Source organism: Triplophysa dalaica, chromosome 2, assembly GCF_015846415.1.
Source record: "Triplophysa dalaica isolate WHDGS20190420 chromosome 2, ASM1584641v1, whole genome shotgun sequence".
Lineage (NCBI taxonomy): Eukaryota > Metazoa > Chordata > Actinopteri > Cypriniformes > Nemacheilidae > Triplophysa > Triplophysa dalaica.
This window is the reverse complement of record NC_079543.1, coordinates 28078595-28096449: the sequence shown is the minus strand read 5'-3', so window position 1 is coordinate 28096449 and position 17855 is coordinate 28078595. Positions and strand designations below refer to the sequence as shown.

Sequence of the window (17855 nt, the reverse complement as noted above, 5' to 3'; positions counted from 1 at the left end):
GACAGAAGCTGGACTCTGTACCTGTAAACATGACAAACCTCTGAACTCTTCGTCTGTGCGTGTGGTCAGTTTGTAAAGAAATACAATTGAACTTGCTCGAATAATAGTTGACAAGTGTTTAAAGTTTATTTTTTGTCAGGACATACATTTGACTTTAAGTGCACTGAAACAAGTAAATGTAACTATAGATGTTACGTAACATCTGTAACATGTTGATGTTCTAAACAATCAAAATGGCAGATGTTCACACATTCAAAAGAAACAGAATATTGAATTATAACAAGAAAAGAATGTGAATCGGCAGATGTTATGACATTTAATGGAAGACAAACTTCTGACTACACATAACTGGTGACACGCGTGTTTCTCGACAGCTCTCTCTTGGCTTTGGATTTGACTGAAGTTTCCGTCGGTTGCATGAATTTACTCATGACATTCTGGATCCATTTGATGTATTTGGACACTTGCGTGTAGATGCCATATTTGCCCTTCCTCGCGCATCCCTCGCCCCAGCTCACCACGCCCGTGATGAACCACGTGTCTTTGTAACGGGTGACGTGCGGCCCGCCGCTGTCGCCCTGACATGCGTCTTTGGCCTCCTGATCGTATCCGGCGCAGAACATCCGCGGGCTGATTTTAAACTTGCTGGACTCGATGCACTTGGCGCGGTCCACGTACGGCACGCTCAGCTTCTGCAGAATGGTGGACGGCAGGCCGCCTTCCCTCACGCGACCGAAGCCGCTGACCATGCCCTCATCCTGATGCATTAACACTCGCTCGGCAAATTGTTGCTGTGGCAGGCACGCGGGGATGACGTATTTGCTGAATTTGATTGGCTTGTTGAGTTTAATGAGTGCGATGTCGTTGTGGTACGTTAGGGGAACGTAGTTAGAGTGAACCAGGATTTGGTCTACTTCATGAATCACTTCGTGACCCTCATCCTCTAGAATGTCAAATTCACCTGAGACGACAAGAACACAAAGACATGAAGCTTGTTACGATCCACCTCCAGTACACAAATCATCGTCTCGCACTTCTCAGATGAGAAAAACACCCCGTGTCTCTGTCATTAGAGTTTGTGATGTCAACAATGACCACGTTTACATGGACAACAATAATCCGATATAAAAACGATTAAGACAATACTCTGATTAGAATGTACCTTGTAAACGGATCTTATTGATTAGCTTAATCCGTCTACTAACTCATAATCGTAGTGAACACAAATCGAAATTAAGACGGGTGTAGTACTCCTATTTTAGTCGAATTATCGAAGTGCGATAATAGACATGTACACACCTTAATCGCACTATTACGCATAGTAACTTTCGAGGCACTTACGACGGATTACACACACGCACGGCAGTGGACAGCCGTTTGGTTTTACAGCAAACAACATGTCTTCAAGCAAGAAAGCACATTTTTGCTCCGAAAAGGATAAAAGATGCCAACAATTCTAGAAAATAAATAAAACACCAAAAACTGTTTGTTGACACATGAAATTATGGAGGGAATGTCGAACGGTGTCACTTAGGGACGTAATGAAATATGCCATAAATCAAACTATGCAGTGTAACCTAGCGAGCTTCTTCTTCTTCAGCTCTTGTCTTGGTAACACAAGCAACACGTGCGTGGACACTGACACCTAGTGGTCATTGCCTGTCGACGAAACAACGATGTAGAAGTATAAATGAAAACCGACACGTAACCAACGGCGTAGAGGCTACAGCATAGGTCCTATGCACGACTATAATTTACGCTTAACATTCAAAATGGGAACCAGCTAGGTATATTCTTAAAGCAACTCAAATAAACACCTTTATCGTAATATTAGCTTACTCAGAATAAGGCAAATAATTTGATTACTGATGTCTTTGTTAACCTGGTCAATGTGTCAAACTGAGCTCGGACTTGTCGAGTCTGCAATCAAATTATTTCTCATCAAATCCAGATTATTTTACATCTATTTGACACCTCCATACTCTTCATGCGTTTCAACAATCACACTCTCATTTACGAAATAGTTTTAGGACAGACACCAGGTTGAAACTTAAACGAGAATCTTCTGAATTGAATGCGATGAATGAGAAGTGACACTGGTGCACACACCTACGACCACTTGCGTGGAGAGCGATTGATTCATACAGTGAGCGGCGGAGAGGATGAAGAACTCATTTAGGATCGTTCCGCCACAGTAGCCGATCTTATTCTCGTTGATGAGAAGAGCCTGAGAAATCAAACACACGTGAAGGCACTGTACCATCACAACATCGCAACTCATCATGAACATTGCTGTACCTGCCACGGACATTCTCCCGGCGGACAGTTCGCTCCGTTCACAATCCTTGTAAATCCGGATGATTCTGGCAAAATAGGCTCCTCCTCCACAGGGTACTCGATGATGTCATCTTCATTGAGACCGAAGAGATCCGTTTGATTGAAGTTGCCGGGTTTTAAATCTCCAGTCACGACTTGAGGATCTTCAGTGTCCGTGTTGTTGGGTGTGTATATGAAGATGCTTCTGGTCTTTGAGGAATGCACATAACCGCATTTGAACGGATCTGCCATGGAAAGATTGTTAGTGGAGGTGAAGGACCTCATCACTGTGGTCATTTACCGCGGTAAAGGTTGTCTTATTACCATCAGACTGACACGACTTCCCGTTAGATGTCAGTCTGTAGCCTTCAGCGCAAGAACATACAACTTTTTCATTCTTGACTGAACAGAAATGATCACAACCTCCGTTCTCAGACTCACACAGCATGGGAATCGCTGCAACAACAACACATTGTTTAATATACTTCAACACATCTGGATATATTTTGGACAACGTTAGAGTGTGACGATGGTGTGATGCGTTTCAGTTTACCAATCTCACAACTCTGTCCTTTAAACGTGGCGGCACAGTAACACGTGTACATACTGATCCCATCTTTACACACACCACCGTTATGACACGGCTGAGACAAACACGCATCTCCATCTGCGGAAGAACGTCAACGTTTTTGTACAACAAACTGCGATTCACTTTTAAAATAGACTAATTTCACAGACACTTACCAAAATAAACATTCCAGAACTCGTTCTGAAAGAGAAAATAAAAGAACATGCGTGTCAGTCAGTATGTTTGTGTGACCTAAGATGTTAGTGCTCACAGGTTTCTCAGTTCTCAGACGTGTTTCATTCAAATCTAAACTCTCAGGTGTTTTATCTAAAATTGCTCCTCCTGAGAGATTGTTAAAACGCACGAAGAGTATAGAGGTGTAAAACGAACGACAATCTGGGCTTGAGTGAATGCAATGAGAAATGTTTGAGTTCATATTTAGATCTTCAATAATATTGACGTTTGATTGCAGAAGAGACAAATCTCTCCTCGAACTCTAATGACAGACACATTTGTCAGATCTCTTGACCCTTTTTCTTAGGAGAAAATCTGAGACGCACATGAGACTCGGTCTAGAAGAAATTCTTGAGATAATAAAGAGATTTGTTTTTATGTACGGGTAATAAGACCAACACAGTTTAAACATCATCACTCATAAATCAGCTGAAGGGAAATATAACACCTACCGTCTTCTCAATGTTTTCAAAGATTTCTCTGGCCTCCTCATAATCGCATCTCTCCTCCACACACTCGCGCTCCATGTTCCCTTTCTTCAACTCCTCAAATATACTGTTGGCACGCCGGCGACGCATCAGAACCTGATTGGCATCATGACTGCGGAGAAACACTAAAGAAAGCCATGAAACATGTGCTTTAAAGATTTAAGCTGAACATTGACTACTCTTGTGGCATATAAACACTGTATTTACATTCACATTTACGCATTTGGCAGATGCTTTTATCCAAAGCGACATACATTGCTCTATCCTATACATTTATAAATAGATATTTACAATCCCCTGGGATCGAACCCACAACGCAATGCTCTTTATACTGAGCTACATGAAAGCTGTAGCATTTTGCACATATCGTGCATGTTTGTAACTCCTCTTTGCCCAGCCTCTCTAAAATGCGTGAATTTTTTACAAAGCTCATCGCTCTGAAAAGCGAGGTCTGTTATGATTGGCCAGTTAACCCATGTGTAGTGATTGGTGGAATACTGCAAGCGTATGACGGAAATGTAAAGCCTCTGACCATATTTGGAACATCAAGTTCCTCTTCAATTGTACTGACAGGTACACCACCTTACTTGCGTATATATTTGGGCGGTCTTAGTCAAATCAGACCACAAACTGACGTAGATTTGTGAGGGTGTGGTTACACGAGGAGTTTCAGGGAGGTCTGGGTGAGCATTCACTTTTAGATAGAATGCATCTTTTGATCCAACACATTCAGTAATTTTATGTGTCTTATACATGCATTGGCAACTTATAACACACCTAAGACACAGAAAAACATGTGTTCGCGGCATATGACCCACAAACAAAAGAAAACAGGTAGGACTATACTCATTGACCAATGGCCAGACGTTTTCAGCCCTCACCTACAGGTCCAACTTACAACAAACCAATCAAAACGGGAAAGGCAAAATAAAGCCCCGCCCTACATTTTTACTAATTTCAGAAGCAGTTTCACTTGGAGACGCGTCACGATACGGAAGAGAAGTCGATCTTTCATTTCATGGTGACTTTAAGAAACACCCTATCCTCCTTTTTTCCTTTGTAAGTAATCAGACTCTGTCTTATTTGATTTTACATTCATATATGTTTGATTATAATGTGAATGTTTCTCTTTGCATTCACTATATGGCATTAAAAAAAACTAAAGAAGGCCATGACATCATCAGCAGTGACATCATGTGACTTAAATCATAAGCACGTTCTCTAAATGAGAATCTCTCTCTTTATTATCATTCATTCGCGATGTAAATAATCTTCAGTTCATAGCCACACAAGTAATAAAACTTCAGCATAAAGCTTCGGTCAGACGTCTGATGTGTGATAAACATGAGATCTGAGTTGTGTACTCACCATCTGAAGACACACCGTGCATGAGAAACACGCACAGAAAGTTCCAGAAAACCCAAGACATGTTCGGCTCTCAGCGTACAGCTCTTTTGCATTACAGCAACGTTTAGAAACACAGAAGGTCAATGAACCCACTGACTGATGGGAGGGTGAGACGTAAGAGAGACGGTGGGAGGAGTGAAGAGGAGGACCTCAGACATAAAAACAACAAGAATGATTGAACGTGAAAAATAAAAGAAGAAAACACGAAAAACATTTACAGGAATAAAGTAATGATGTAAGATATTGAGCTGTACACTGTTTACCGCAGTATATTTACTCTGGGGGGGTACATGGGACCTCTGTACTGTGTGTTGAAAATCAACATTCGCAACCCATTTCACATCTATAATGTGATCTTTTTCTGTTATATTGTAAGTTTCGATGTGCTACATGAGTAACACTAATGTTTAAAGAAGGTTATGTTCATGTTCGTGACAATAATACAGAGAGGAAGCAGAAAGTCTTCAGGGTGTTTGAGATAAAGCGTCTGGCCTTAGATAAACACACGCAGCACAAGAACATTCACATCTTATCAGAAATAACACAGAAACACCGAACTCTGACTGCTTCTCTCACACAATCGTGTATAAAAATAATGCCTTTAGTGACTGCTTTCCTTAACCTCAGACATTTATATCACTCAGAATAAACACGTTTTGTCAAGTGTAGTTTAGTTTTTTCTTATTTTAGTAAACTTTTGTAAACCGGGAATTAAAAGACGTGTCCCTATCATAGAGATTGAGATAAAGTAAAGATCTGTAATGTATTTTTGTTAGGGTTGTATTGATTATGGTTTTGAATATTGACAGAGTATACTCTATTATAAAGTGTTGGGTATTTTTCAAACCATGGAGGAGGGATGTTCTACCAGGAATGTACGTTATCTGTCCTTGAACTGTTAGGGTGAATATTTCCTCCAATAAATGTCTAAACTGATTTCTGTGAGTTGTTCTGTTATGCAATACATCATTCATTAGGTTCTCAGATATATATTCTTTATTAAAAACACTTTCGAAACTCACAAATCTTGTACTGTCCTCAGCCAAATTGGAACTGTAGCTGTCATGGTTTTGTTATGATGAAAATGTTACTCCATCAATAGCAAGTTTAAGTTGTTATCATTCATGTTAACTGATCAAAAACATGAAATTATACATAATTTACACAAATAAATACTACTTTACAACTGTACCCATGTTTTTGGTCATACCTGTCATGTTTACATAAAACTCGACTTAAGATGTGTGTGACTCGGAGGAAATTACATCATTTGACTGAGGTGAAGCTGACACAGATCAACGGTAAGTTCTTTCATTGAATCGTTTGATTTTAAGCTTGTTTTTGTATGATTTTTTTATGAGGAGAACGAGCTAAAGTATCAGGCCCTGTTAGGGTACATGTATGTTTCCGGTAGAATGTCCCAGACAAATATTTTCAGCTGAAAGGGGTCATAGGGCGCGAAGACGTGTTTTTATGTGTTTGCGTTATAAGTCGCCCTTGCATATATTGGACACGTAAAATTGCAAAAAATACAGTGTCGGAACAGCAGATGCATTCTATTTAAAAGCAAAAGCTCAACCAGACCTGCCTGAAACGCCTTGTGTAACCACAACCACAAATCTACGTTATTTGGTGGTCTGATTTTGTCTATGTAAGGTGCAGTTAGCAGGGTCGAGTAGAGGTTGATTCAGATGCCCAAAATTTAAAAGAAGACATATTTGGTACAGCAATTTATATCTCTGAGAAGGACAAAACTAACAAAAAACAAACCATGCAGGTGCTTTGCCATAATGACAAAATAGGTCAAAAAGTGTCTTTATGTAAAACATAGATATAATTAACTAGATGTCTCATTCAAGTGCTAAAGTCATGTACACGCGTCGGCCATCTCGGAGCGGTCAACTGACGTCATTGACAACTTTGCACAGATACCCTTTCGTTGTTGTCCTGTATTAGTGAAGCAAATTTAATGTTTGAGTTTACACAAGAACAAATATGTTTTCATAATCATACATGGTCAGCTTTCTCTTGAGTGTTAACCAATCGGCTTGGCAGGGTTGCCAGATCTTCGAAACAAAATTCTTCATCACAAGCCTAACGTCTCTAGTCCACATAACAGAACTCAACATTCACAAATAAAATCATCTTAAGACTTGCAGCTATATAACTAAATCCTTCCACTCCGAACCTGTGGATAAAACAAACCAGAGCAACATGTACACAGTAACCCATGTCCACTGGAAAGCCATAGACTTGGCAACACAGACCAGCTCACACCGTTCCAATATATCGGATGGCCTTCTTATGGCGGACCATGGAAACACATGATAATGCGTAATCTAGTTATTTATATCTATGATGTTAAATACTATTGGCATCTCTGGAAAAAATTGTCCGTAGGGTGTGAGTGCGTGAGTGAATGAGTGAGTGTGTGTGCCCTGCGATGGGTTGGCACTCCATCCAGGGTGTATCCTGCCTTGATGCCCGATGACTCCTGAGATAGGCGCAGGCTCCCCGTGACCCGAGGTAGTTCGGATAAGCGGTAGAAAATGGAATGGAATGGAATGTTAAATACTTTAATTATTATGATTTTTAGCTGTGTACTTAAAAATTATATTATTTTTTAAATGCCAATATGTACAGTGTGTTAAAAGGTTTCCATGCAACCAACAAAGAAAAAAAGGCCAAACGCTTTAGGTCACTTCATTTATTTCTTTTGGTGTATGTCCTCTACAGTAAAGTTGCACAACATATACGTTTAACTTGAGATTTTTGGTTAGATAAAGATGCCAAGACTAGAGAAATCGCGCAGTAGACAAAATAATCACATGAGATATAAATAGGAAGATGTGAACGATGATGACGTTCATTTGTGTTGTTTTTCAAGCTCAATATATGCTGTTGTAGAGTTGTTTGATGTGTGTTCATGGATCCATTGAAGGTAGTTGGAGATTCGTGTGTAAATGCCGTAAGATCCCGGGCGAGCACATCCTTTACCCCAGCTCACTATACCCAATAGAAATGTGGTGTTTCTGTAGGGGGTCACCAGCGGACCACCGCTGTCCCCTTTACACGAGTCCTGCTTCCCCTCGATGTATCCAGCACAGAACATGTTATTAGTGAGCGACACGTTGCTTATCTCCTTACACTCCTGTGTGCGGATACGTGGAACCATCAAACGTCGCAGTAATCGTGAGGTTGGTCCGTTCTCGCTGCGTTTGCCCCAGCCACTGACCACGTGCATGCTGACGGCCCACAGCTCACGCTCGGCCATGTCTCGCAGCGGCAGACAAACGGGAACTGCGTATGCGCTGTAGACGATGGGGCTGCGCAAGCGTAGTAATGCGATATCGCTGTCTGCAGTCATTGAAACGTATTCGGGGTGCATGATGATCTCCTCCACCTGAATGACCTGCTCCGTTCCCTCTTCCACCTCAACGTCATGCTCTCCTGAGTCACAGAGAAAACACAATCGAGAAAACACACAAAGAGTATAGAGTGTGAAATTAGATTCCAGAGGTAAAACAAATGTGATGAGAGTTCATATTGAGATCTTCATAATATTGACTTTTGATAGACAAATCTGAGCTCGGTGTCACACGTCTGATCTCAGATCAGTCTGCTGTACACATTGAGATGCTGAAGATGTGCATGTACCTGCCACTATCTTGAGAAACTTGACTTTGAGTTTTTCCAGACAGTGAGAAGCCGTGAGAATCCACGAGGGCTTTACGATCACACCACCACAGAAACCCTTCTCACCGTACTTCAGCAACACCTGCCCATCAACACACACACACAAACATGCACACACACATGTGTTTGACTGTACGGTCCAATTTGAGACATACACATGTGAATTCTGATTGGCTGACGGTACCTGCCACGGACAGTGACCTTTAGGACATTCGGTTCCACCAACGATACGAGATCTTGTGTCTTGCTGAAGTTTTTTATCTCCGCTTCCACCCTGAAGAAGTGGAACCTTCCCGCATGGAAAAGCTTCTGTAACACATGTAATTTTTGTATTGTTTGAATGAGGGAATTCTGCATTATTTAAGTGTAAATAAACTCCTGGTTGTGTTTGTAAACCGCCACTGAATGTTTTTCAAATCACAATACTGAATAGGGCTGCTTATTGGGATACGATACATATCACGATAAAATGTATTGCAATGCCTTTCGATACGATACATATTGCAATATATTGCAACTTTTTAAATGAAAAATATGTATAAAAAAGAAAATAGAGCTGAAAATATAACTAATATATGATATCTGTGATGTTTCTCACCATGTGTCAGACAGCTGTATCCGTTTGATCCCGTGAAATATCCATCAGCACACGAGCAGTTTCTGTGACTGCTGGCGTCCGTACAGAAGTGTTCACATCCACCGTTATCATGTAGACATGAATTGGGAACATCTTTCATTACTGAAATAACATAAACAGCCGGTTCTGTGTGTGATTCATGATTGCATTTGGATGTGACTGTTAACACAGAGTCTTTCTAAAGACCCAAACATCTTTCACAACACTGTTTAGATAAAGACATGAATGCCCTTTCACATACACTTTACTCATAAATGCATTAATCCCAGAATCAGTTCTAAACTCTTCACAAATTGTGTTTACACAACGTGTCATATTCTGATAAAATTATATTCAAACAACTTTAGAGAAAATATGAATTGAAATATATTCTTTGTATTTTTTTTTACAAATATTAGTTTTTAGATCTAAACTTTTATAAATAGTGAAGAATAACTGTTTTGTGTAAAGTTCTTACCCTGTTCACAGTTTCGTCCACTGAAGCCCGGTGTGCACATACACATGTAGAATTCTGCATTCTGATTTACGCACATGCCGTTATTTTGACACGGGTTTGATAAACAGTGATCTTTCACTTTAACACAGACAAACACACAAAAATTTCATCATCGATATAATATGGAATGCATGAGGATTTCACTTTCTTTAAGGATTGTTTTCATTCTCACCACTGTTGGTTTTCCAGAACTCATTCTGTGTGGAGACAAAGAATAGATAGTAGTGTGGCATTGAGCTTATAAAATATACAAAAATATAAATACAATTATTTTATAGGAAAAATTGTCAATTTAATTTGACCTCACATTCAATACCCAGCATGCCGTTTTCCCCCCAGCGTAACAGTAAAAAGGAGTTTCAGCACATCGCACGAAGCCAACAGAATGAACATGTATTTCTGTCACTGTTGTGTAATACTGACCGTCGCCTCTGTGTGTTCAAAAACCTCCCGCGCCTCCTCGAAAGAGCATTTCTCCTCCAGACACTCCCTCTCCAGGTTCCCCATCTTCAGCTCCTCAAACCAGCCCGAGTTTTCTCTCTTGATCCGGTTCAAGACTCCGTGAGCTTCATCTCTCCGTTCAAACACTAGAGAACATATCACAGGAGGACATGATTCTCATCTCAAGAGCACTGCTGAATGTGTCTGTGTTCTGTGGAGTTTTACCTGAAGCTGAATGACAGCAGCGGAGACTCAAGATCACGAACGACAAAGACAGAAGACACATGTTGACCAGCGGTTTAATCTGAACCCGTCTCGACCTGTGTGCTGTGCGTTCAAAGGTCTTAAACACTCTCCACCCCTAAACCCTCCCATACCAAACTACAAATATGACACTGTATTCACAGCACAAAATTTTGTCTTTATCTTTATTTCATGTTCTCGTCTCATGTCGGTGTGTTTTTTGATGTGTAGTTGCTAGTGTTTTATGGTCCACCCAAAATGACCTGTCGCATTTTTACAAATAGGGTATCGTGTCACTTTTATTTAAGCATTTGATGTTAAGATTCCATCTTTGTTGTTGTGAAACCAGTTGGATGTTTTTTGGTTTTAACAGGTTATTATTTAACAACAGATAAACCTAGAAATAAAGCTACGTGTTACAAGATGACAATGTTTTTATTGTTTATTTTTTTACCTTTATACATTTTACATTTAATAAAAAAAAATGAAACTCATGTAACTCATGCAGTTTTCACAGTCTTCGTAATCCAATTCACAAAGACAGACACGCGTGTGTAGATGCCATAGACACCAGAGTGTGCACAGCCTTTACCCCAACTCACAATGCCCGTCAAAAACCAGGTGTTTTTATAACGAGTAACCAGAGGTCCTCCGCTGTCACCCTGACAAGAGTCTCGTCCTCCTTCTGTGAAACCAGCACAGAGCATGTTCCTTGTGATCTTCAGCCCCGACTCGGTCCTACACTCATCTGAAGAGACCTTTGGCACCTCCAGCCTTTGAAGAACCATGGATGAAGGTCCAGACTGAGCCAGGCGACCCCACCCACTGACCATGGCCATTCGAATGGCTCCTAATGTGCGAGCAAACGTGCCGTTAGCGGGCGGAAGGCATATAGGAAGAGCGTAAGGGCCGAACGTGACGGGGCTGAACAGATGCAGCAGAGCGATGTCAGAGTCAGTGATGGAGTGATTGTAGAATGGATGAATCAAAACTTTAGACACTTTCCTTATCTGCTCAGTTCCTTCTTCTTTCAAGCGGATGTGTTCACCTACGAGAAAGACAAAATTAGACTCAAAGGGAAGATTATAAAGGGAGTTATAGATTCACTCGAACCTTCATCTTAGAACTGAAAGTGTGGGAGGAAAACCACCAACAGGGAACCTGCAATACATTCAAAACATTGAAATGTTGCTGCCTTGTTCACGATTTCATCCATGGTCTTGTTAAACTGAAAAAAATAAGTCAATACTGAACTAGTTATAAAGAAATAGTTTATCCAAAAATGAACATTTCGTCGGCCCGTGCAACACAAATCATGTTGAGAAGAATGCTAGTGGTTTTCGCACAATGAGAGTGTATTCATGTTTGTGTGACCCTGTAAAGACAAAGACCTGTAATGAAGAATCGGCTCTATACCGTAGTCATCATTTCTTACCGACTGTCACTTGTAGATGGGATGTCTCCTTCCCCCAAACACAGTGAGCTGCCGTGGCAATCCACTGAGAATCTACAATGACACCTCCACATTTATATTCTCCTTTGTACTCCAGTAAAGCCTGTGAGAGAAAGAGTCTGAGAAACAAGCTTCTGTTTGATACTCCTGTGTGTCTTTATCTCACTAAACCTCACCTGCCATGGACACTGTCCTTTCGGACACACGTCACCCTTTATTATCCTCGGCCCTACAGTCACATCTTTCAACCTGCCACATGGGAACATGTCTGAAAACATAACAGAGTATGACATCACACCACAATAACAATGTTAGTTTGCACTTCTACTACGAAATTTGCAGAAAACAACGGTGTACTTGCCTGTGTTACTGTACACTCGACTCTCTTTTACTGTACACTCAAAGCTCTGTTACTGTACACTCGGCACTCTGTTACTGTACACTCCACGCTATGTTGCTGTACACTCAACACATGATGCTCTGTTACTGTACACAATCACTTCTTGTTATACACTCTACGCTGTGTTACTGTTCACTTGATCCTCTGTTACTGTTTATTCAACACTGTGTTACTATATATGCGTTGCTATGTTACTTTACACTTGACTCTCTGTTACTGTAAACTCAATGCTTTACTATACACTTGAAGCTGTGTTACTGTACACTCAACGGTCTGTTACTATACACATGACACTGTAACTGTACTCTCAGCGCTCTATTACTATACACTCTTAGCTGTTTTACTGTACACTCAACGCTCTTTTACTATACACACGACGCTGTTACTGTACACTCAACGTTCTGTTACTGTACACTCAACGCTCTGTTACTGTACACTAGACTCTCTGTTACTGTACACTCAACACATGATGCTCAGTTACTGTACACTCAACGCTCTGTTACTGTACACTCAAGGCTCTTTTACTATACACACAACGCTGTTACTGTACACCCAACACTCTATTACTGTACACTCAAAGCTCTGTTACTGTACACTCAACACATAATGCTCAGTTACTGTACACTCAACGCTCTGTTACTGTACACTCAACGTTCTGTTACTGTACACTCAATGCTCTGTTACTAGACACTCAACCCTCTGTTGCTGTACACTCAACGCTCTCTTACTGTACACACAACGCTGTTACTGTACACCCAACACTCTATTACTGTACACTCAAAGCTCTGTTACTGTACACTCAACACATGATGCTCAGTTACTGTACACTCAACGCTCTGTTACTGTACACTCAAGGCTCTTTTACTATACACACAACGCTGTTACTGTACACCCAACACTCTATTACTGTACACTCAAAGCTCTGTTACTGTACACTCAACACATGATGCTCAGTTACTGTACACTCAACGCTCTGTTACTGTACACTCAAGGCTCTTTTACTATACACACAATGCTGTTACTGTACACCCAACACTCTATTACTGTACACTCAAAGCTCTGTTACTGTACACTCAACACTCTATTACTGTACACTCAAAGCTCTGTTACTGTACACTCAACACATGATGCTCAGTTACTGTACACTCAACGCTCTGTTACTGTACACTCAAGGCTCTTTTACTATACAAACAACGCTGTTACTGTACACTCAACCCTCTGTTACTGTACACTCAACGCTCTGTTACTGTACACTCAACGCTCTGTTACTGTACACTCAGCGCTCTTTTACTGTACACTCAACGCTCTTTTACTATACAAACAACGCTGTTACTGAACACTCAACACTCTGTTACTGTACACTCAAAGCTCTGTTACTGGACACTAGACTCTCTGATACTTTACACTTAAAACTTTGTTATTATACACTCAACGCTGTGTTACTGTACACTTGACTCTATGTAACTGTAAACTCAACGATTTGCTATTCACCCAAGCTGTGTTACTGTACACTCAACGCTCCGTTTCATATACACACGAAGATGTTACGTACACTCAACGCTTTACTATACACTCAAAGCTGTATTACTGTGCACTCAATGCTCTGTTACTGTACACTCAACGTTCTGTTACTGTACACTCAACGCTCTGTTACTAGACACTCAACCCTCTGTTACTGTACACTCAACGCTCTCTTACTGTACACTCAACGCTCTGTTACTGTACACTCAACGTTCTGTTACTGTACACTCAAAACTCTATTACTGTACACTCAACGTTCTGTTACTGTACACTCAACGCTCTGTTACTAGACACTCAACCCTCTGTTACTGTACACTCAACGCTCTCTTACTGTACACTCAACCCTCTGTTACTGTACACTCAACGTTCTCTTACTGTACACTCAAAACTCTATTACTGTACACTCAACGTTCTGTTACTGTACACTCAATGCTCTGTTACTAGACACTCAACCCTCTGTTGCTGTACACTCAACGCTCTCTTACTGTACACTCAACGCTCTGTTACTGTACACTCAAGGCTCTTTTTCTATACACACAACGCTGTTACTGTACACCCAACACTCTATTACTGTACACTCAAAGCTCTGTTACTGTACACTCAACACATGATGCTCAGTTACTGTACACTCAACGCTCTGTTACTGTACACTCAAGGCTCTTTTACTATACACACAATGCTGTTACTGTACACCCAACACTCTATTACTGTACACTCAAAGCTCTGTTACTGTACACTCAACACTCTATTACTGTACACTCAAAGCTCTGGTACTGTACACTCAACACATGATGCTCAGTTACTGTACACTCAACGCTCTTTGACTATACACACAATGCTGTTACTGTACACCCAACACTCTATTACTGTACACTCAAAGCTCTGTTACTGTACACTCAACACATGATGCTCAGTTACTGTACACTCAAAGCTCTGTTACTGTACACTCAACACTCTATTACTGTACACTCAAAGCTCTGTTACTGTACACTCAACACATGATGCTCAGTTACTGTACACTCAACGCTCTGTTACTGTACACTCAAGGCTCTTTTACTATACAAACAATGCTGTTACTGTACACCCAACACTCTATTACTGTACACTCAAAGCTCTGTTACTGTACACTCAACACATGATGCTCAGTTACTGTACACTCAACACTCTGTTACTGTACACTCAACGCTCTTTTACTATACACACAATGCTGTTACTGTACACCCAACACTCTATTACTGTACACTCAAAGCTCTGTTACTGTACACTCAACACTCTATTACTGTACACTCAAAGCTCTGTTACTGTACACTCAACACTCTATTACTGTACACTCAAAGCTCTGTTACTGTACACTCAACACATGATGCTCAGTTACTGTACACTCAACGCTCTGTTACTGTACACTCAAGGCTCTTTTACTATACACACAATGCTGTTACTGTACACCCAACACTCTATTACTGTACACTCAAAGCTCTGTTACTGTACACCCAACACTCTATTACTGTACACTCAAAGCTCTGTTACTGTACACCCAACACTCTATTACTGTACACTCAAAGCTCTGTTACTGTACACTCAACACTCTATTACTGTACACTCAAAGCTCTGTTACTGTACACTCAACACATGATGCTCAGTTACTGTACACTCAACGCTCTGTTACTGTACACTCAAGGCTCTTTTACTATACACACAATGCTGTTACTGTACACCCAACACTCTATTACTGTACACTCAAAGCTCTGTTACTGTACACTCAACACATAATGCTCAGTTACTGTACACTCAACGCTCTGTTACTGTACACTCAACGTTCTGTTACTGTACACTCAAGGCTCTTTTTCTATACACACAATGCTGTTACTGTACACCCAACACTCTATTACTGTACACTCAAAGCTCTGTTACTGTACACTCAACACATGATGCTCAGTTACTGTACACTCAACACTCTGTTACTGTACACTCAAGGCTCTTTTACTATACACACAATGCTGTTACTGTACACCCAACACTCTATTACTGTACACTCAAAGCTCTGTTACTGTACACTCAACACATGATGCTCAGTTACTGTACACTCAACCCTCTGTTGCTGTACACTCAACGCTCTCTTACTGTACACTCAACGCTCTCTTACTGTACACTCAACGCTCTGTTACTGTACACTCAAGGCTCTTTTTCTATACACACAACGCTGTTACTGTACACCCAACACTCTATTACTGTACACTCAAAGCTCTGTTACTGTACACTCAACACATGATGCTCAGTTACTGTACACTCAACACTCTGTTACTGTACACTCAACGTTCTGTTACTGTACACTCAAAGCTCTGTTACTGTACACCCAACACTCTATTACTGTACACTCAAAGCTCTGTTACTGTACACTCAACACATGATGCTCAGTTACTGTACACTCAACACTCTGTTACTGTACACTCAACGTTCTTTTACTATACGCCCGACTCTCTGTTACTCTGTTACTCTTCAAAGATGTTTGTGTGTGTGTATGTTTGAGACAGACCTTCAGGCACACAGCTTGTGTTATCTGCCTGCAGTCTGTATCCTGGTGCACATTCACACTCACGCGTGGACTCACTGATCTCAGTACAGAAATGATCACAGCCGCCGTTCTTGTACAAACAGCGGTAGGAACTGTGTGGAAATATTTCTGTGGGAAGGACAGAATTAATGTAGTGTAGATGTTAAGTGTAACACTGCTACTGATGTTGTGCGTGTTAGCATTACCTTTGTTACAGTTCCGCCCCTCATAATTGACTGTACATATACAGATGTACGTGTTGACCTGATGAACGCACGTAGCTCCGTTCTGACAAGGGTTCGACTGACACGGATCTGGTTCTGAAGAGTCAAACAACACGTTTTTATATCTATACTATACAGTTGCTAACATGTTCCTTGTGTTCTTTTAACATGTTGCTTTGCAGTTGCTAGATGTGGTTGCTAAAGGTGGTTGCTCTGTGATTGTTTACTGGGCTGGCTCAAGTCAAAAGAGTCACTCTGATGATCATGTGATCTCTAGATATGACCATAACACATTTCATTCTATACCAGAAATCATTTTCTTAATGATCATGTCATGATTTCTGAAATGTCAGAGTGTACCTGTATATCTCCTCCAGAAGTCCTCCTGAAACGCAACATGAGCATTAGAACAAAAATTCACAATGAATAAGTAAGCCTTCATTTTATCTAAGGTATCAGAAATGAGTTTGAATTTATTGTCAGTCCATAACCATCAAAATGTTCAGAAGTTTTGATAGAATCTAACATCTGATCTGAATGGAAGAATAAAAACAGAGCTTTCATCTGTCATGATGAATGTTTTTTTTTATGATCTCACCAGTTGCTCGGGGACACTGAAGATCTCTCTGGCCTCCTCGTAGGAGCAGATCTCCTCCAGACACTCTCTTTCCAGATCTCCCAGCTTCAGCTCCTCCAGGAAGGAGTTTGCTCGCCGAACGCGATGTGTTATCACACGACTGGCATCAGACTTCTGCAGGAACACTGAGGAAGAGGAATCGGACACACGGTGAGGAAACATCACACAAACACAAAACACATCAGTCTTAAATTCTTTAGTCTCACCTGATGAAAGCGCAAAGCACGCTGGGATAGCGAGCAGAATGACAACGGTGTATAAGAGTCTGTTCAGGTTTGACTCCATGATGTTTTTTGTTTCAAGATCAAAGTCCAGCGTGTTCCTCAAATGTAAACTCATCTGATTTCACAACACATTTCCACTGAAGCTTTACATGAAGTCGACAGCAGATGGAGACATCATCTCTCTGTCCTCAAATTTAACACATTACACACCACTGCACCACAAACCATCAGATTATAAAAGTCTTTCCGCTTCACCCATCAAATGTTCCACGAATGAAAATGATGCGAATGAGAGATCTGTTTCTTTTCATATCACACT

At 40.8% G+C, this 17855-nt stretch overlaps 3 protein-coding genes across 3 annotated transcripts; all 3 read right to left on the bottom strand.

Moving 5' to 3' along the window:
• Window positions 1-101: 101 nt before the first annotated feature.
• Window positions 102-5133, bottom strand: f10 (coagulation factor X). The gene is made up of 8 exons (XM_056770522.1): window positions 4975-5133; window positions 3571-3731; window positions 3061-3085; window positions 2870-2983; window positions 2641-2772; window positions 2299-2561; window positions 2110-2227; window positions 102-961 (listed from the first exon to the last, which is right to left on the bottom strand). The coding sequence occupies exons 1-8, from the start codon at window positions 5033-5035 to the stop codon at window positions 339-341; spliced, it is 1497 nt and encodes a 498-aa protein (XP_056626500.1). The 5' UTR covers window positions 5036-5133; the 3' UTR covers window positions 102-338.
• A 2572-nt stretch (window positions 5134-7705) lies between these two features.
• On the bottom strand, window positions 7706-10617 carry LOC130408360 (coagulation factor VII-like). The gene is made up of 8 exons (XM_056731855.1): window positions 10509-10617; window positions 10266-10429; window positions 10015-10039; window positions 9804-9920; window positions 9308-9448; window positions 8894-9018; window positions 8671-8791; window positions 7706-8463 (listed from the first exon to the last, which is right to left on the bottom strand). The coding sequence occupies exons 1-8, from the start codon at window positions 10567-10569 to the stop codon at window positions 7880-7882; spliced, it is 1338 nt and encodes a 445-aa protein (XP_056587833.1). The 5' UTR covers window positions 10570-10617; the 3' UTR covers window positions 7706-7879.
• A 336-nt stretch (window positions 10618-10953) lies between these two features.
• f7l (coagulation factor VII, like) lies at window positions 10954-17665 on the bottom strand. The gene is made up of 8 exons (XM_056773092.1): window positions 17519-17665; window positions 17274-17437; window positions 17036-17060; window positions 16658-16771; window positions 16434-16580; window positions 12156-12247; window positions 11962-12082; window positions 10954-11574 (listed from the first exon to the last, which is right to left on the bottom strand). The coding sequence occupies exons 1-8, from the start codon at window positions 17649-17651 to the stop codon at window positions 11027-11029; spliced, it is 1344 nt and encodes a 447-aa protein (XP_056629070.1). The 5' UTR covers window positions 17652-17665; the 3' UTR covers window positions 10954-11026.
• Window positions 17666-17855: the final 190 nt, after the last annotated feature.